Consider the following 22,374-nt stretch of genomic DNA (forward strand, 5'->3'; position numbering starts at 1 on the left):
TGTGTGGTGGTTGACAACACTCAGACCTCACTGGCAGTTCACAATGATATGATAGTATGTAGATCCATGCCAAATATCTGCAGAGAAAATGTTGAATATGGTTCCAACGTTTATTTACAGTGTATTTTTTATATTCTGGGTATGTGCTGTCAAGGCTGTGAGGATGTTGCCTTCATAGTGTTCACCATTGTTGTCTCTCCCCACAGAAATCTGCTTCTATTACAGAGGTTAACAGCTAATACAGTAGCTGTCATTTATCTCTATGTAGCTGAATCAGCCTCTTGTTAAGCTGATTTATTTTACTTAGAAAGTACAGTTTGATAAGCGGGAGCAGAAAGGGTCATATAGCCAGACTTTGGTCAAGCTGTTTCAACAAAAACAACCTGACCAGAGATCATGAATATCATGACTCTGGTGATGTACTGTCTTTGTTGATCCAGGTTTTCTTTTTTTAGGCTCTGTGGAATAATCCATGAACGGGGTGTTTGATGAGTGATTTGAATGTTTTTCTGCTTAGAATAGACTGATTCTGTGTTTATTTTACTCAGTCAAGGACTAATAGGTTGTTAATAAATGTTTAAACTTGTGGCAAAAAGCAACACTGATGCTACAAACAAAAGGGAAGGAAGACATGCTGGAAAAAAATGTTAAATGGTAAGTTAATATTTTATTTTATTACATAATACAGTCTAAATGTGGTTGTTTGTTTGACTCTAAAAAAAATGAAGGCCGTTTCCACAAAAGTCTGCTTCCTGCAGGACCAAGGTTCATGTTTTGTAACAATGCATCAATTTGATTCAGAAGGTTTTGGTTGCATAGTGCTCTTTATGCAAGCAAGGAACAGCTTCAAAGGACATGTATCACATCGCCTACATGATCTGCATCACTTAAACTTTACATTAATGAGTTTATAGGCAAGTCTATGTCTGCTTTGTTGTGCTGGTGGGTGGCCTGCCACTGAATGGACTGAGAAAAATCTAAGAAAAGGCTCATTTCATTGCCAATCTCTTAACATTATGATAGCATAGCCCTTTGCAGCACCAAGTTTTTGGCAAAACAATTGATAGTTTGAAACAGCCAAATAAATACACTCATTAAAAGCAACTGATTCTGTCACTTTAACCAAAGACAGTGGTTTATTTAGTGGAGGAATTTCTCTAAACTAACACACTTCAAACTGCATGGGTGACGTTTATAAGTGCTAATTCCTCACCTCCTCAGGTACTGATGCAGTCTGTTTCATAATATATTCACTGTGGGGCACCAGTGGCTCAGGTGGTACAGCAGGTCATCCTAAACCTGGAAGTTTGGCAGTTCAAATCTCGCTTTCTCCACCATTTGTCATTGTGTCCTTGGGCAAGACTCCAGTGTCTGAATGAATGTTCAGTGGTGGTCAGAGAAGCTGTTGGTGAGGACTGGCTGCCACATTTTCAACAGTCTACCCCACGGCAGCTGTGGCTACCCATGAAGCTCACTAGTGTGTGAATGAACACTAGATTCAGTGTAAAATAATTTGGGAAACTTGAAAAATGCTATATAGAAGTAATAATGTATTATTATTAATTATTTGGTGTTTACACTGAGAAAATAAGGTACCTAATTGTACCTTTAGGGGTTCAAAGGATTGTCATGGTACTGTTGTGCCCTCAACAGTGCACTTTACTTGTTAAATACTAGACTGACCCCAGTGGTACAGTATTATAAGGTATGATTTTTACCCCTAAAGGTGCAATTTGGTACTTTATTTTCTGAGAGTGTCGGCTTTTTAGTACGTTAAGCTTGGCCACTTCTCTTCTGCAGTCAAACTCACCTTTTTCCTGAATTCTTTTGTCTCAGTTTTGGTCCAATGGTCTTCTTGCCTGCTACTTTTTGAGCCAATCAGTCTGATCCTGGTTTTCTGTTATTTCTTTCATTCAACCTGCCTCCTCCTAATCGCCATCTCTTGTAAAGAGGAGCCACACCAGAAGTAATTGCTACATTCTGTCTGTAATTTCCAATCCCCACTTACTTTAGGAGTGTGCTAGTAATCTATAATGCTCAGAGAAAATTAGTAGGAAAACAACTGACAAAGGATTGTGAATTGGGAAATATCTCGTGATCTTGGTTATCATACTGATAAGTCACAAGTAGACCAATTGAAATCTGACAAGATAAAAAGTTGTCCTTTCCAATCATGAAAAATTAAATCAGAGAAAACTTAAATGTATAATTAACCTAAATTTATTCATGCTAGAAGCAACTTCAGGCAAAACAGTCTTCAACATGCTTGACGCCAATAAAGGCCAAGATTTCACCTTTTAAAATCTTATAAATCTAGAATAATAATTGCATTAAATGAAATAGTTCAGATAGACGAGGGTGTGGTTTGTGCTTCACTAACAGAAAAATGTGATGTTTAATGACACACTCTAACTCATGTTAAATAATTAATTTACCTACCAGATTTAGAGGGGTGCTTAAAAATGTTTCTGGCACAAGCGCATATCTTTTATTGGACCATCTGGTGATTTTGTTACTTGGAGAGGACCAAAGCAATAGAGTGATATATGTTCTCTGCCAGGATCTCCGGCTCACTGTCAGAGAAAACAACTCTCTGACCAATTTAGTGTGTTGCTCTACAAGCTGCACTAGTGACAAGTGGTGCTGAAAACTCCACAGTCCTCTGAGTTTCGCCTCAGAGCTTAAATACTGCAGAAGTTTTCATATCAGCTCTAGCCATTGTACTTACAGAAAGAGTGTTAATCTGGGAACAGAGTGTGGTTATTTTAATCCGTGGCAGGCAAAATGTGATAACAGGAGAGCAGCGAGACTTTTGCTGTGGTTATCAAGGCCTCACCTGCCCTTCGTGTGGCTGTTCCAGCACTGCTCCTCATCAGACTCTGTGAGTTTGCCCTCAGCACAGATGTCATCTGGCAATTTGGACCAAAACCTCTTGGACTCCTTCAACTTCTCTTTGATGTCAATCACCTGCCATTGGCCAAAACAGTGGACAGACAGATATTAGAGATATTGAATTCTGTAAAAAGGCCAAGAGATAAACATGAGAAATAGGTCAATTCTTAGACTTAACTACAACAACCTAAGTTCTCAGAATACAAGTTCTATTTATTTTTATTACTTTGAGTTAAAATTATTTATTTGAAATTTAACTGTTGACAAAAAAAAAAAAGGTGACAACAACAGTAGATGGTTCTGTAGAAACTGCAAGCAAATGATAAAACAAACATGACTACAGACAGTGTGACACATTGTGACTTTGAGCACTCATGTGGCAGCAAGTTTGTGTAGTTGCTCAAGTCCTTCTGTTCATTTATTCCATCAGGAGAGAAATGCTGTTGGACCACACATAGTTCTTTTTCTTTTTGCCGACTCCCATCCATATTCTGTTCATCTCTGATTCATACCAGACAGACTTGAGGCTTCAAATCTGATATTTGGCATAAATGGTTACCCCTGACTGATTCCATCTGGACTCAGCAAGTTTGAACGGGTGATCAGCAAATGGTAGGGAGAAAATAAACTGGGGAGGAGGAGGAAGGGGTGTGCGCTTGTCATGCACACAAGTGCATTGTGTTGTTTTTCTTGTAATGTCTATTTAGTTGTTAACTGTCATAAAGCAGAATACAAAAGCTGTGTTATTCTGAATAAATGAGGTAGGATATTTGTTAATAGTGTTGCATGAATTTAAAATTATCATGCAACTTATATAAAAACATTGGATAAACCTTTTAATACTTAATGGCCAAATAACATTAAATATAAATAAAAGTATATATTTGATAATTTTAGGTTTTTATGCTCTTTAAAGGTACCAAATCATGATGTGGGATTAGTCAGCTGCTTTTGAGTTTGCAATGTTCACTTTTATTGAAGGTACAGTTTCCAAAAGTCCCAGCATTAGATAGGTCCAGGTGTTCATTTGCCCTCTGTTGCTCATATAAGATCACAGCAAATCAAATGAAATCAGTCAAACCAAATTTAATTTATAAAGCACTTTTCATACATGAGTAGCACAAAGTGCTTCATATAATAAAATGTGCATAAAAACGTTTGCAAATTGAAAATATTATAAAATAACAATTAAAAACAAACACCTACTCTTTTTCTCTCTCTCTCACACACAAACCCGACCCGAAGCAAACCCCCCACCCCATTACCCCCATTTCTGGCAGCATTCCTGGCATTAAATTTGTGTCTGAATTGAGTCCTGTGAGGAAGAAGCTTAAAATGTTCCTGAATGTTGTGCTTGTCTGATCTGTGGTGACTGGAAATACTTGCTTTTAAGTATATTGATTAGTTATTTAGTTCTGGGTTGGGAATAATAAATGTGTGCTCAAAAGAGACAAATTGTAATTGATTATATGAATACATTAAGCCCACTGTGTTTGTCTGTGACTTAGAGGAAGTTAAAGTTTGTGACTATTTAGTGCAAAAAGCCGGCCAATTCCATTTTTCATGTCCCTTTGTCCTGCATTCATAAAAGTAAAACCACAACCTAAGGTCTTGGCGTTAGACATGTGATGTATTCATCCTGAGAGTTTGTGTTGGTGTGTATGTGTGTTACATATTTTGGCAAGTAAACCTATAATAGATTGGCCACAACCTTTCTGTGAAATTCTATTGCTTTCAAAAGTGCTGCAATTCTTTCCGTAAATTGTTTTGGACTCAATCCAGCTGAATAGTTCAAAGCTCTGAAATGCATAGACTACAATATATCTGTGGTATACAATTTAAATCAATATATTTTATCTAAGAAAGAGAGAAAAACAAACAAAAAACCCAAACATCTGATTAAATTCAATACCCAAATCCTCTTTTTGGATTACTTAAGTTAACAAACTTATACATTTATGTTTAATTGTGATATTATTTGTTAAAGCCTTTAAACCACATGGTTAAGGATGCTATTAATACAGTTTAGTCTCTCTGGATTTGAAACTAGACACTGGCAGAATTGCAGAACTTGCTCCTGTTTATTTCAACGCCATTAATTAACCAGTGAGCAGTGACTGACATGGACTAATGACTTTTATCTCACATCCTTCAGCTGGTTAAAAGTCTTCGTGAACAGATGGAGCTTGCACATGTGACATGAAGATGAATCTGCTGACACCCAAGCTCAGTAATGAACCAACACAAACCAAAAGGTGAAAGCCTCAAAATTAGATAATGAGCAGGCTGGCTTCCTTTTAAAGTCTCCAGGAAATCAAATTCAGTGTTTTACATTATACGTTTTGTGCAATACATATTTTGCCATTTCTTGGAATACAGGCAAGTATACCCACACTGGGGGTGAACACTAATACTATGTACAATATATAAAAGTTTCTAGAATTACATTATAATACAACGTGGGTGATTTGTGAGCAAACCCCAGCAGACTTGGCATTCCCAGCATTCTCAAGGAATTTTATAGTCAAAATTATCCCCCCAGTTCTGACTTTCTTATTTCTTTAAATATAGTTATTTTTTTCTCTTTTATTTACTCTGATTTATATATTTATTTTTGTATTCTTTCTTTATTCATGATTTAGCTTTATTTATAAATTAATTTATTATATAATAAAAAACAATTATTTGATATCTAATTTTTTATATAGATTTATATATATATATATATGTATATATACACATAAGTGCTGGGCACGTTAACGCGTTAATTGTGTGTTAATGCAACGCTTTATTTAATTTTTAATTAATTAATTTTTTTTAATCGTGCGTTAAGGTTTTTTTCTTTCTTTTTTTTTCTTTTGCTGGCCGCTGGCTTTGTTGACAGAAACATGGCGTCCATGTCTCCCTTACCTGCTGCAGCGGTGCATCTGATGTAATCAGGAGAGAGCGGGTTTATTAGAATGAAGAGACATTTTCTGTCTGGAACTTAAGAAAGAAGAAGAAGAACCAATGTTTCGCTTTTTCTAAAACCAGAACATCGTGATTTTTGGACGGGAAACTGCTCCCAAAAGACAATGAGACACTTTTAATTTATTATTATTTTTTTTTAATAAATGCGGTTTTAATTTATGCAAGTCAGCAAAGGCAAGACATGTTTTCTGACTTTTACAAACGTAAAGCTTAAATCAGGCCTTCTTCTGCCTCTGGTTCGGTGAATATTGGTCATAGCGAGATGAAACTTCTAGCTGTGGAATCTGTGAGATGTGAGCTTTCAGTAGAGGAGTCGCTTGTCCATGTTCATGCCATCGGGTGGACATCATCTGTGTTTATATTTTTTTCGGACTTTATGTACCTGGTCTTTGAATTATTTGTCGTCTAAACTGTATGTTGTTCGTAGAAATGGTTTTGCTGAGCTGGTAGCTGAGATTCTGGACTTTCTGTGGATACCACACGTTTAGTTGCACATCTGAAGCTACACCCGGAAACGAGATGTTAACCTCCTAACTCCCGGTAGCGGAGGCTGCAGGTGCAGTCAAGCTAAAAATGAAAGTTTAGAGAATTTATAGGTCAAAAATCTGGATAATGAAGCAATAAAGGTGCATGGATGGAAGTTATTGCGTGTATTGTGAATATTTATTTCTCCTCACTATCTAGAAGCTGTGAGATTCAAATCCTTCTTTCTGTCTGTTCACCTGATGCTGATATTTATCACATATTGTTCCTTCTGTGTTTAGAAGGATGTAGTGTTTGTAAACCAAAATTTACTGCATTTTCTTTAAATAACCGTAGGCCTTCTTTTAAAGGAAAGAGACATTTTGCACGTAACAATGCGATTAATCGTGATTAATCTTGATAAAAATGTATGTATATATATATATATATATATATATATATATATAATAGTAACAATACTGTATGGATAAAAGTGATTTAAATCAGATTGATCTACATTATAATTAAGCAAAATCCATTTGCTCATTGAGATCAGATGACAAAACCTGAAAAGATTGATATCCTTTTCAGTTACAGGTGTTTTGTTAAACTTTCTTGTGCTGAAATCTTCAAATTCACTTGACATTTGATACTCATCTTTTTACAGGAACATGAAAGTGTGTCCAGTTCATTCTAAGATTGATTTTAAGAATTTATGATGATGCTCTTAAAGACTTGACTTAAAGACTTATTTTTATTCATTTTTAATTGATTTTTTAACTAGCAAGGCCAGTTCTCATTTACAATGATGACCTGAGCCAGAGGCAACCATAACATATACACTGGAACGTACATGCAATGACATAAATTTATATACAGTGTTCACAATTTCATTAAAAGTAGAACATTATATAAAAATAATACAGATGTTAACCCAAACAAATATAAAAACAAAGTATGTCTTTGCAGTAAATAACCTGGTCAAAAACCTAAAAACTTCAATGTGTGCCATAATTACTTATGCAGCTGTTAATCAAAGGTTAATTGATGTTTTAATAAAGTGAAGAACTAAAAAAAAAAACAAAAAAACCAAACAAACAAAACAAAACAAAAGAAAAAAATTATACAAGGTTAAAGTGGCATCAGTAATTAAATCTGACAACCCCGGATCAACACACACTCTGTGAGTCAGCGACCTGCAATAAACACTGTGGTTAGCGGTTAGCTCAGGATATGGAACTGACTGATTTACTGTTTGAGGCTGGTGGAGAGAGTGATGAGAGGAAGCAGCAGAGATCAGGTTATCTCTTCTAAGCCTGAGGTAATAACCCACTGAGCAGCAACATTTCTTTATCTTGGCTCAGGCTACAGGCCACCATAGCCTGCACTTTATTCAGTGAAGCTGTAGTTGAGAAGGCTAAATGCCTTCTACAGTTTGACTCAGATTTTCCTGAGGTAGCATAGAACTTGATAAGAAATAGATCTAATTCTAAATATGCTAATATTTCTGTGTATATTGAACAAAATCTGGATGTCCCAGTTGATTCCTCTTTGAGATAAAAACAAAATAATATTTTTTAAGAAAATATCAAGAAATGGTGAGACTGGTGGTTAATTAGAAACACTTGCACTTCTAGAAAGAATCAAACAACCCTTCACCTAACCTCACCCTTAATTCCTGATAAAAACAATGAGTCGTGTGAACTGACTTTTAAATTACACCTCTGGGTTAATATTTTTGGATCCATGTCTTTGTATCCATTTCTTAACTTGCTCTACATTTTCTACATTAGTCTTGGATCCATTATAATCCTATTGTACAGTTATAATCCCATTGCAGCACTTTGGATTTTTGCTAACTGTTACAACTTTCTGTTCATATACTGCAATTACTAATTTACCACCTACAGCTCAGACTAAACTCCCTTTTCTTGTGTCCCACAGGGTTTTGAGGAGAGATTTTCTTTCCTGATTTAATAAAGAGTTTGAGGTGAATTGGGATGCTATAGCTGTTGTGAAAAAATCTATTGATATTGGACTAAACTGTCAGGTCTCTGCTTAAGAAGACTCCTGAAATGTAAGACCAGTTGACATTTTGTCACATTTAATTTGTTCAGTCAGACACTGTGTTCAAATTTCAAGGTTGGTTATTTGTTTTGTTTTGCAGTAAATAGTCAGTGGTGAGTAATGAGTAATGAAACTAGTGCCATTTGAGTCAGTGCAGAATGCCGCTGCAGTTGTTGACACTATTCACAGCAATAAAAGGAAAAATCTCTGTAAAAGAGCGCATAATATAATATGGGGTAAAGTTACTATCAAATAAGTCAAACTGACTTTAGATGCATGCACACTTTATGGAATCCATTTATCTTCTACTTTATGCACACATGTCCATTTCTTTAAAAAAAAAGCCATTTTTTATGTATGTTAATTTCAAATTAAATAAATTCAGTCAAAACTAATTTGTATATTAACAACATTTGTATGAAAGTTCTGATTGTCCAGATCTTCAGCAGCCACAACAATGTGATTGTAAGGATTAGAAAAAAAAAATAAATAAAAAATCCCCTCAACAACATCTTATTTGATCATGTGGACATTAACAATGTCCAAAAGAAAGACAGACTCCTGAAGATGTAAATACACATTTACAAATGGACGCAAGTGAGTACATGTGCATTCATGTAAAGAGACACACAGAACCATCATCATGTCCTAGTTACACTGGGGATTTGGGAGAGAGCATACAGAGAAGCCTCAGGTCTTAACAGGACATGAAAGGACCTGTAATAACAGGATGCCACTGCAGGAGACTGCCCTCACATTTGATGTGGTAATCCTGTCATGGAGACACCAAAGCTGGTTAGGTTTAACACACAGTGGTGTGGCTCTGACTCACTGTGGCCAACAGCAACCTGGCTGACAACATCAAATGGATCAGACACGATTCATGGTTATTTCTCTCAAACTTCAGAATTTTAACACAGAAATGTTTTATTGATGCACTTGATGTCAGCAAGCAGGAATATTCAGGTCAAACTTCAGGTTGAAAATAAAATTATATATAAACAGGTAGATATATCTATTCATGATGCATGTTGGAACGCATTCCCATAAAAACATTACCCTGCAACACGCCCCATCTGTACGACATAATGTATAGTCTGTCATACATAAATAATGTTCAGAAATTAGAATATGCACAGCCTTTTTAACTGCACAAACACAGCAGTAAACAAACATTTTTTCATAAAGAAAAGCAAAGATGCAAGCACACACACACCATACCAAGAGTTATTTGTGAAGTCAAATATCCACGCATGAGTCTCTACATGAATGCCCGTGGCAGTGAATCTGTGAGACACTTACATCTTTCACTACATCTGTGTTGCTGCAGGAACAAATGCAGTTAAACCTTCTCTCTGTTTCAATGGAAACACAGGGTTCACTGCTCTGCTGCATTGTTGAAATCTTTAAATATCGATTAGTAGAAGAGGTTAGTTTCAGAATCAGTGTACTTTCAATACCAATCTTTTTTCCAAGTTACAGTTTAATATTAGACACACCCAGTTGTGCACTGGTTCTAGAAAAAAACAAACAAAAACAAAACAAAAAAACAAAGAAGGAAAAACAACAAAATCCTAAGGAAATAAATATATAATAATAATAATAATAATAATAATAATAATAATAATAATAGTAATTTGTTTTGTTCATTTGAGTTTCAGATAGAGACTGTAGTTTCTGTTGTTGAACTAACTGTGTTAAGTTATATGAGAGTCTTTCGTCTATATTAACTGATATAACATAAAAACGCGTTTAGATCAGAGCTGAATGACAGTCTGGGGGCTGAAATGTTGATCTAATTGCAATAACCCTTTCTTTTTATTTTTTCAATCTGTTTTGGTATTAAATGATGATCAACACCTCACTCCAACCCATTTTCATGCAATGTTTGTATTTTATAGCTTTGCATTTACTGTCATCCTGTGCAGAAAAAAAAGTGGTAATACTTAATTTACAACAATGATAGAACTTCCAGTCATTTTCACATCTGTGGGGTTGTGACTTCAGCTACAGCTGAATGAAGTCAGACTATTTCAATCTTCAAAACATATTTCATTGGGGAATGTCTTCAGTTAACATGTTATAGTCTGCTGAGGCCAAAGGTCTTTGTTTTTTTTTTGCATTATGCATTTTAGCTACATCCTGACATACAAAAAGCAGAATAATCCTAACTTTTTGTGACTACTGTATAATTACATGTATCAAGAGGCTTGTTGGTCATCCTCTGACTTCAAGCCCATTTTCAAAAATATCTACTCCTCTGCATGAGAAGTCGACTGACAAGAGAAACTTTTAACCTTTCCTGATACATCAAAAAAAGAAAAGAATCTACATGAAAGATGATACTCTCTTAACTTATCCGTTCATTATTTTATTTAGTTCATACTTTTATATTGACGAGCCATGCTGGTAAAAAGATTACATAATTTGGGTGATTTAAGGTACCCATTTAAAACCCATCGGGCTAACTAACTTTGGACAATTTAAGATATTAGCTACAACTCATTAAAATTTAATGATGTGAGTTCCATATGCCAAATAAGTGTCTTACAACATAAAACCATAATAAGCCCGAGTGCAGTTTTATTGTTCCAACCCATGTTCCCATTTCCTTTTTGTGTGCTTCCCAAATGGACGTTTTTATTCAGCGAAAGCTTTGTTGTAATCTGCCTCGTCCCGGGTGTGCTAATTCTTGGAACTGGAGTCAAGTGGTTGATGAGCATTCAGAGCATGCAGCAAGTAGGGCAAACTCCAGCAATGCATGTTAATGCTGGTCCAGTAATCCTAATTAGGACTTTCACAGGTCAGACCCACCTGCTACAGCTATATAGTTGATGCAAGATGACAGTGATCTAACTGTTTAGACAAAAAGAAAGGTTGTTTTTTTATGACTGTTTTCTGTGTTAAGCTTTTGTCTAAGCTCATCATAAGTTAACTGCTGAGTAATGATCAGTATTATAAGTAAATGCTCAGTGGTGCCCTGCTGTCAACATGAGGAGCTGAATGCAAAGTAGAAGCATAGCTGTAACTCTCTGAGGCAAAGAGTAAATGTTCTGATTGGCCTTTGCTCACGTCTCCTAACAAGAATGATTCTGTCTAAGGACACACATGGACCATTAACAAGGCCTATCTTGATCGATTTCACAGAAACAATGTGCCTCATGATGACTCGCTGTGTTTAAGAGGAAGGCATTAATCTCAACCAAAGCACATGCCACCAGCTTGTCAGTCCTTTCAAATGACTCATAAACATTATAGTATAAAAAAGAACACCACCCAAATTCAAACACCAGAGGCTACAACAGTGAAATGAAAGTAACCTCTGCTCAAAGAAATGACACAAGGGCACAACATTGCTCAACATCTATGAACCCAAACAGATAAAACACAGTGCCCTCTGATCTGATTTCACACACATGTGATTTTATGGTGAACTCATGCTGAATTAAAATCTCCAGAACATGGTTTGAATACTACTGATGTAATCAAAACCAATATAGATTTTCAGAGGAAGCCAGAGTCCGAAGGCTAAAATGGAGATAATGTGTTTCCACATTGTAGATGCAGCGTGAAATTTGGCTGCAGCCTTTTTCAGTTACAATATGGAAAAATTAAAACCTTAAAACAACCAGACAGAAACAATAATCAAAGACAGCTGATTCATCATTTAGATATGAAAAGAATTAAGAAATCGCTATATGAAAATCTAGAGGTGTTATTTCATATCGAGTATGGCATGACGTCACACTGTCTCTCTGTGTTGATCTCCAGTCTGTTGTTTACATGTGAATCGCCCCCTTCTCCCTTAAGGAGCCCTCAGCCCTCCCTCCCTATAAAAGGCCACATTAGTGCATATTTTTGAAGCAAAATGGCGAAGAGCGGAACGAAACGTTCACCTGAAGTTGACCAGAATCCGACATTACCTCAAAAGAAACAATGGTTGTTGGCGAAGAAGTTTTCGGAAAAAGAAAGGGACATAATCCGCATTAATATTGGCTTTGTATTTCCAAAGTAGGGAGTACTGCGAGAGCTAAAGGGGTTACAATTTGACTCGAAGTGAGCTCTTCTCCTGGACAGTAAGTAACAACATAAACATTATAAGTTACTTACATCCTTATTCAACATGTTCCACAAAAGAAGGAGTGTTATGTTTACGTTCCCTGTTCCACATCCAGGAGTTGGACAGCTGTGAGATAATCATAAGGGCTTCACAAACGGAGCATAGAAAGCCCAAGTAAGTCCAAATGCCTGTGACTGACGATATTTATAAATAACTTCACAAATAAAATAAGCCCAACAAGCTGCACATATCATGCTGCATCACTGCTGTAAACAGGAAAAAGCTCACAGCTGCTGTGTAAATGCATTAATACAGCTAGTAATGGACAAACACACCATAGTGTTATGGTAACTAAGTTACTGTATATAAAGAGTAATGCATTAGAGCAGGCTGTTAGTTACGGACAAAAGTAACAGTGTTGCTACCCAACACTGCTCGACGCACTTTATTTTGGTCTACAGGCAGTGCAAAACAGCGATTTTTCTTTTCCCCTTTAAATTCCAAGAAAGTGCAAATTCTCAACCAGCCAAAAATGTTTTTTTAAGATACATTTTACACATTGATAAAGTGCTCACTCTTTTAAAACTGCACAGCCAAGTTAAAATAAATAAATAAATGGCATACCACCAGTCACATTTTTGGGATTTTAATGAAAGTTTGACAGTTTCCTGGCTCATATTGCCAGACTGCTGTTACGCAAATCTAATTTATTGTGTATATACATATATATATATATATATATATATATATATATATGTATATACAGCTTCCCCGCGTCCCTTCATTGGACAAAGCGGTATAGATAATGGATGGATGGATGGATGGGATGGATGAATGGATGGATGGACGTATATATGTATACACATATATAGATTTTAAGCACACTAAATTATAAAACATCATTTACAAAATACTTCAGGCTTATGAGCTTAGGTTAAAGGCAATTTTAAATCCTTGCCAACAGCCCCACATTAAGCCTAATTAATAATGCATTTCATTAAGTACATAAGGCATGCCAAATTGAATATAACAATCAAAGTGCAGTGTTGGAATATCTAGTTTCTAATAGTTTTATTAGCATGCTAATCTGTGTACTCTGGCTCCTCTTGCAAAAGACTGGTAATTAGTAGCTGAGCCTGAGGCACTGGAAGGCCAGTGAACTCTAACATCACTAGTGGATGTGGAAGTGAAAACACGCTGTGTGTAACATTAATAGAGTTTGGGATATAGAGTGTAAGTCATCATTCAGAAACTATAAATCATAAATAAAAACAATTATAAATGTCAGTAATTATCAGTGAAGACAGCACATGTGGAAAACAGCTGCATGTAGTAACCTCAGCTGAAATTTATTACAGCGTTAGAAGCTCAGACCACCATTATTCCCATTAGGACGATTGCATTTTTTATATTCTAACATTAAAAATCAAAGATTGTTGTGTATGAGTTCGGATTTTTTTTTTTACTGAGTGGATTGAAATGTTTCCAGTTGTAGAATCACTGATAATCACAAGTGAATGCTGAATGGGGAGTGGGGCTTGAATATGGAAAACAGTTTGGTCCTAATCATGGTGCTTAGAGGCAGAATTTTCTAACTGGTTCATGCTATGGCAAGCACACAGAGGGTGAAAGTAATAACTGCACAGGGGATGTCAAAAAGCTCAAGAGCCTCAAACCCTCTGACCATGACATCAAGAATATTAAATGTTTTGCAGATGGATTTTCCGAGGTAAAAGGGGAAAGAAAGAACAGTCCAGCCCTCCTGCTGCTGGGCTGTGGCAGGACCAAGAATCTGGTGTGCTCAGTGCTGGGCACTTTAATTTTATTTTTAGGAAAAGTGGTTACCACAAACAGATGTTGAGTTGTGTGACATATATATATATATATATATATATATATATATATATATTTTATTGGTATCTTACTGGTACCAAACCAAGTATGTAGAAGGTTTGCCATTGGATTGTTCATCATGTATAAATGTTCCAGGAGCAAAGTAGTGGTTATTTGCACAGTAAAAGTCCAACTTATTATTACTGACTCCCACAAATGTGAACTGGTTAATGCAATATTTCAGTACTTTTGCAAATCATGTATGCAGTTAATTACACAATTAGTGGAGGTTGTGTAATGATAATGAAATGCTCCCAACATTTGTTAATGCCAGCAACAGACAGCACGTATACTTAACATGCAGTTCACAACTCATCCCCATGACAACAGCTTTGTCCAAATAACCTTCATGATTTTTACACCACTCTGTGTTTGTGTGTTTATGTACTTGTTAACTGTATAAACATTTTGCCATAATTGTATATATATTATAAATATAGCTGGAAATTTTTTTAGATTTCCAATGTTCAAGAAAACATGCAATATGTTTCTTTTCAAACTTGACTTTCAGCTGCATGCTGATTTTAAGTGTTCCTCTAAACTGTCACATTTAATAACATTACAATTATAAATAAATCTTTGCGGTTTCCAAGAATTTATTAAAGTGATTACTTACAAACCACTGTTATGCAGTAAACATCTTACAAGAATTTCATTATTAAGTCTGTCAGGATGACATTCAACAATCTTTTGTCCTTAAGGGTATTCACAGTTTGATATTGGACAAAGCTTAATTCATGTTGCTTTATAGGGACAAACTGGACCTCATGATACAGACACTGAGCAGTTTTTAGTTCACAGCACGTTCACAATAAACAAACCGTGACCTGACTAATGTAAGCACAGATGGAAGTTTCATATACAGCTGGTTTTGTGTCCTGTCCCAAAGGTAAACATAGCATTTGGGAGAAGAAAAAAATCCATAAACAGATGCTCTCCTAAGAGATAAAGTTACTAAAACAACTTTAAGGAATAAAGTAGTTTAATGCAGTGTTTAGGTGATTTTAGGTGATCTTTTGAGTAAAGCAACTTGTAATGATTGCTAAGATTTTAGGTAAAAGCTCCATTTATCAGTGTACTAAGCTTCAATAGTTCACTTCAACAGTAACAAACAAGAAGGAAAATCATTTAGAATTTACTTGCCAATAGCATTAATTGATCTTTCGCTTAGATATTGGCACCACAAGAACAGAACCCAGTGTTTTTTTTTCCTTTGGATTTCTTTTCAAGTCTACTGTAGTTGACATTGCACAGAAAAAAGAAAAGAAAAGAAAAAAAAAAAACAAAACTGTACCAAATTAGAGCACAGAATCCAAATTTTAAAAAGAGAGACAGAGTAAACCAAAACACGGCTCAAACACCAGTAATTAAAATGATAAACTTGTATTGTAAAGCAAGCTTTAACTACTAAATTTATGGAACAAAGCAGACACATCACAAATATAGAAGCAGCTATAGCACTGTGTGAAAGAGTGGCTTTATTGACCAGTTGCTACGATAAATTTGTTATATAACCTTTATAAATATCAAAGTATAGACCGTGGGATCATTTAAAGCCCTGCAGTTTCTAGGACACATAGGCAGAACCCACAAACCAGCTAATGGTATCACAGATTGAACCAGTCTTTCTACACTGGGGATTTAAATTATATAAAGCGAAGCTAAGATAGGTTTTTAAAAAGCAGCAAAATCTCCAAAGTGAAGCAACACGAATGGTCACTTCCTTATTATGCTTACAGCAATTGGGTTAGCTCACTTCAGACACAATGAACCTGCATTTTGTGATTCACTGCTTTGAATAAAGCGCTAAATAGGATTTACTTGGACACATTGTGGTCTATTTCAGCTTGTTTGCCTACCTATGCAGATGAGTTCAGCTCTCAACGTTCTGCAGCGATAAATCAAAGCAAACACCTTTTACCTTAAGGCGCTGTGATAACCAAGCCACGTCAAGGGAAAAGTAGTGGGCTAAACAGCCTGACTGTGAACACAGAGGCTGAAGCTGAGGCAGATTCCAGTCCATGCTGTGTCTTTTTGGCAACACCTACAGTCAAGCTGCTCAGAGGTAAAGCAACCAGGTTTAATGGACTGGTTTGGGTCCGAATGCAGCTTGGGTTGAGAAATTATTCTTACTCACAATGAGTCAAAGTGAATATGATCTTTGCAAATAGTAAAATAAAGACTAGTGTGAGTCAGGAAGAGTTGCGTCTTGTAAAACATTGAGGGGAATAAAGGATCTAAATGTGAAACCACATGGAACCTTGAACTCACTGTGACATGATAGGATCTGATATTCAGTTAATTAGTCAGACTGGCCCCAGACTAGCCTGCTAAAGGAGCTGCTGTGAAATGCTGCTACTGACCACTACTGTTATTAAGATGAATCATGATGGTAGTTTAACTTTTCCTCCATATAGTTTACATTTATATTTATAATTAAGATACAATAAATTATATAAGAAATTAATTATTGATCACAGTACTGAGTTTAAAAGGAATTCTGTGGTAGTGCATCTTCATTAAATATCTGTGTAAAAATCAGAGGTAGTGCAAGAGGAAGTCACAGCCACCTGCAAACAGTCCACAAATAACATTGCCTTTCATCATAGTGGTGAGACTTTATATTAAACAATGTGAGAAAAACACTTTTTACAGCTTTAGGTTCACATGTCTCAATCGAAATTTGAAACAAATTGCACATATTTGATTGTCTACAAGTGAGAAGTTGACATTCGTTGCAACTGAGTGGGCGAGATGGGAAATGTGACAAAAACGCGTTGTGGCATCTCAGTCTATGCACTTTGAAAATGGACTATTTCTCAGTATAAAATCATGCAGTGCTCTTGCACTTAAGTGTAAGTGATCCCAGAACAGGGAAAACCAAAAGCATTCAAGAGCTTAAACAGAAACCAGGCAGAGGAGCTTCAAACTATAGACATTACCATGGTTTTGTTTAGCGGCATATCTCCCTGCAGCATGCACCATGCTGTGCACATTTCTCCAACCAGCTGTCCACCACAACAGGTGTCTATCCCTTTTTTTTCTCTAGCAAACAGGCCCACTAACACAAACCACTGCCTTGCCATCTTTTTAAGCTTCATTTTTGCCCACTTATATGTTTTTGGGAGAGAATGGAGAAATAAAATCCACAGCAGCCACATCTATGCACAGCATTTTCCTGCTTAATACATTGTCTGTGATGCATCACTTAGTCTGCCCCCTATTAACTTAGTAAAGCATGAAAGTACAGGAGAGCAGATGGTATAATGTAAAGAGCAGAGGCATCTTTAGGCTACTGTGTTGGGTTTAATTTAAGAAATAGACCACTGAGTGAAAACAGCAGTGGATCAAAGCAAAAAGCATATAAAATAATTAATCTCATATTATCTGTGAAGAACTTCAGTTGGTGGAAGAAGGCATAGATTTAATGATAAATAAAGAAGCTGCAATTAAGCACAAAGGATGGGTGGTTGCCATCTTGCTCCACTGTTTCTGTCCTCAAACATTAATCTAAATTCATTCACAGACAGGTTTCTGTTGAATGAACATGGCTAATTACACATCAGTCACTGTCATAAATTTATCTCTTTTGACATACAGAATTACCTCTGAATAGAGCAATTCACTGCCCAGTGGAGATTAACAATCCAATTTCTATAAACCTATTTCTGAAAGGCAACAAATGAAGATTTGAAATGGCCCTGTGAGATGGTAGTATGGTAACAGGTTCTCAAGCCCATTTTTTTTAGTTTTTTTTAACTGCTATGTGAATCTCCAACTGTCCTAGTGTAAATCCCATAAAGCCACATTCACACACAGATTTTAAGCCTGCTTTTCACATCACAGACTAATAGCCCAGAACTGAGGTGACTCAGCATCCAACTGGTTTTCACCAGTAATCATGTATCACTGCTTCAAAGACATGATTTGTGAGACTTGGGGACATGTCCAAGACTCCAACCAAATTTCGATCTTGCTTGAAATTTTGAAGAATGCCATAGATGGAGGAAATCATGAGTGAGCCATCAAGGAAGCGCTCCAGCCAATGAGAGCAAATTTTTGTGTAACGTTAATGACTAAAGAGAAACTTTTATACATAACTGGGACAGCTTAATACAAATCATTAAGATGAATTGTGGGCTGAATCTGACAGAACAGCTTATAGTGTAGGACCCCCAACACCAAACAGCCATGTAGTGTGATCCTACTCTAAAAATCCTGATCACAACACAAGAATGTTGGGTAGTGTGCACAACAGAACAAATAACACTAAATATGATGCAGTCTAATCTTTGCTAAAGTTCTTGCTATCTATGTTAGATACAGCTGTGAACAGTTTCACCTCTAAAAATCTGATGTAATGTCCAATTTCATTTTCTCTCTTGGTTCTACTTCATTCATATGAGGTAAAGGTGCCTTTTTGTCTTTTACTCAACCATCAAATTGGCTACCAATGACCCTGATGAAGAGAAAGATGACCACTACTCATTGATGCACAGAAGAAAAGTGGGACTGCAATAAAGAGAAGGCATTGTGTTTTAAACTGAATATACAATGTCTGTTATTAAATGGATTAGCTGCAGTCACAGTAAGGTTTAAAATAATTTCTGTGATGATCTTTTTCAGCATAATTTAAAAGAAAGTGTGGAAGGCCCAGCAGCATGATTGTTACTGGTGCTACAACATCAGCTTTGCATGCCAAGTATACTGAATTAGCATGCCAGTGTGATTAACTGGTCTTAACAGTTGTTCGTTATTTGCCTGCTGATACACACAGGTTAATAGAGAGGGGAAAAAAATCGCTGTGTCATTTGTCAGAATTCCTTTAAAGTTGTAACTGGATCTATTTTCTGGTATGACTCAATCAGCTTGGCTGTGCTGCCACTGATCATCATTGGCAGTTTTGTTTGCAAGTGTAACAAGAGTGATTTCTCTATGACTTATTACTCTGGCCAGAAATAAAAGTTTTATGTGGGAACAATGGTCAACAATCTTTCAGAGGCCAAAGGACGTTCAGTAAACACATAAATTTACTGTGCTTTCTCTTTAGTCCTCTTAGTTTTATGCAGCCACAGTAACAAATCTTTACTTAAGTGGGCTATACATAGGTGGTGCCGATCAACAGCAAATTACTGTAGATGATTGAAGACACTGATCATTTACTTAACAGTTTTCTTTTTTTCCCCTCCCTGAGAAAAATGTTTTCTGCCAGATCATTTCCTGGCCCCGGTCCCCTGCTAAAACAAAGTTAAATGGAGCATGGAGAAAGGCCTGGCCACTGCTAATGACTGATTTGCTTTCTTTCCAACTGCATCCCCATTTCAACCACGCTCAACAACAAACAACCCATTAAGGAGGTTCAAAATATTTAGAAAATGGTCAAACAAATCAATGACTGAATCCCCTCAGAACATCCATCACACTTCTTCTGCAAGCAGTTGTGTAATGGAAAATGTCGCAGTTTCCTGTCAGCAAAATTAGCACGAGCAACATAGGACAAAGTTATTTCTGTCACACTTCTCCCAACACACATCTCATTATCAGCAATATAAATGAAGTGGAAAAACATAAAAACACAGTTGTTGATGCAATAAACATCTTCTCAAGCTCCTCAAATCATGTAAACATGGAACACGTGGTGGTGCATATGCTACGTTTCTACTGCTTTAAACTAAGGATTTAGCTGCTTTCAGCTGCATTTTACTAGGAGTCCAGGTCTGCAGCTGGTTCTTTTACGAAATTAAATCTTAACTTTATTTCTTTATCTGAGATTTTCTTTCCGTTTTTACGTAATTAATTTTATCTTTTGTAATCTTTGTTTTTCTAATACACTTGTATTTTTTTCTTGCTCTAATGTTTTTATGTTTTGTGTAAAGCACTTTGAATTGTCTTGTAGATGACATGTGCTATACAAATAAATTTGCCTCGTCTTGCCTTTAAACAAGGATTTATCTCAACAAGGAATAAGGAGAAAAGTTAGTTATTTTTCTGTAAATGCAAAATATTTTGGAAATAGCCAACAACAAACAAAAATTCTAAATTATTGGAGTTACTTTTTACACAAAGATTAGGACAATAAAATCAGGTTATCCACCACAGTGCCATTACTAGTTTACTGTTAACTACATTTAACATTTCTGGCTGTTTTTTATTTATGTGTCCATGTTCTTTCTTTTTAATTGCCATCAACTCATTTTCTGTCCAACTGTTGGGCTTGACATCCTTGTCCAGTCAAGAGCAGTGGGCTAACTGGCTGATAGGATCAGTATGATTTCAGTTCCTTATGTTGTCATAGTGACATTCCTCTCCTTCCAGAGATAGAGGTACACTAGACTGGTAAGTTTCATCACAGAATACTGATGATAAACCCTCTAATACACACAAAAGTAAGGTTTTAACTGGCTTGTTGTAACAGGAGTACCAGCAAAAAATGAAAATAAATAAATAAATAAAAAGACATACATCATTAAAAAACAAACACACAAACAAAAACTATGTATATTTAACTACCATTTTTAGTTTAAGTAAAAAAAGAAAACATCTATCTGAGTAAAATACTTGGAGCACATGTTGAAAGTCCCTGTTTTTAATTAAACACTAAAGTTTCATTGGGGCGACAGTAATCTAATATTTTTTTAATAATATACCAGCAGGCAACATTACAGTATACACAGGAAACAGTCAGGCTGCATGGAAAATCATTTTTGCATGCAACCCAGAGTATAGGCAATGCAGTACAGAGAAAGAGTGGAAGAGTGTTGTAAGCACTTCATTGGCATGCCATTAATATGCAACATATCATTTTAATTTGGAAGTCTCGCTTAAAATAACATTCAAACTGCATTTTTGAGTCATTTTTTTCAGTCAGTGTTTTTAATATGGAGTAATTTCTATTCAAAGGAAACCTTTTCATTGGTCACACTTCTACCCAATTCAGAATTAATTAAGAATGTGAACATTTTAATCAAATATAAGCCTGTTTTTAGTTTTCTAACTATCCTTTGTTTATGATGTGCTTCAGTCTCACTTTGTGTAAGCAACAATCTACTAAAACTTTAAGTAGAAGTACCAATCTAATAAATTCATTAACCCTTGCATTTTTTTACCTTCAAAGGTCCAGCTAAAAAAATGACCCAAACCATACCAAAAATTCCCTCATTGTAAGAGTCTGTATCAAATTATACACTACAGATCTATTTAGAATGCATAAATAGCTTTTGCCACATCAATAAATGCATGCTTAGGCCATTTATAAACATTTTGGAGAACAGAAGAGTTTGTTTTTTAGGTTTTACAACACAGATTTTTGGAGAAAACCATCTAGTATTACACACTATCATTTACTATTTGCAGTATCACAATATCCTGTTTTACAAAAACCATCAAAGCCATAATAATTCAGATATATCTGGCTGAATTTAAAAATGGGATGAACTTTCTGAAACTGTAAAAATATACAATATAACCAAATGTAGCCACTTCTACCACTGAACACTTTCTTCATTGTGATATTATAAAAATGAATGATAATCTTTTTGATTAATGTTATTGTATTGGCTTGACGGTCTTTATTTTCCAGTTAGAATAGAGAAAGGGTGTCAGAGCGGGTTAGACATGCAGCAAAGGGCCCCAGGTTGGCCCGTGCACCTTGATGAAAATGTGTAGCTTCTGTTTGAATGTGTCTGCTCAACCACTTGAGCTAAACAGCACCCTGTAATAATCAACGTTAATTCAACATTTATTGCTTAGAACACAAACCATTAAATAATAAAATGCTTGTAATAAACTAGTCTCTGATGTTTTTCAGTCCTTTGAAGGTATGGAGTTACACCTCCTTCTCTTCTGTCCCTTGGTGTTGGTTTATTGTGTGAAGACCAACAGAAACTACTTAGTAGTTTTTGTTTTATTAATTTTTTTTTACATAAACATCTGCTTTGCTGCCTACCCCTCATCATAAGTCAACTTTATCAGTTTTCTTCCACATTGTCTCCCTACTTTGACACATCCTCCAAATAACCTTTAACTTTCTT

The 22,374-nt window shown here is 35.8% G+C and overlaps 1 protein-coding gene across 2 annotated transcripts in view; it reads right to left on the reverse strand.

Annotated features, from left to right (window-relative positions):
* The window catches only part of gpc6a (glypican 6a), a 161,204-nt gene that overhangs the window by 7,768 nt on the left and 131,062 nt on the right, over positions 1-22,374 (reverse strand). For both annotated transcript variants that reach the window (XM_041993349.1, XM_041993342.1), the window contains one exon: positions 2,837-2,967. In XM_041993349.1, the coding sequence (XP_041849283.1) occupies positions 2,837-2,967 (131 nt within the window). The remainder of the gene's footprint in view (positions 1-2,836; positions 2,968-22,374) is intronic.

This window comes from Melanotaenia boesemani, chromosome 1, assembly GCF_017639745.1.
Source record: "Melanotaenia boesemani isolate fMelBoe1 chromosome 1, fMelBoe1.pri, whole genome shotgun sequence".
Taxonomy (NCBI): domain Eukaryota; kingdom Metazoa; phylum Chordata; class Actinopteri; order Atheriniformes; family Melanotaeniidae; genus Melanotaenia; species Melanotaenia boesemani.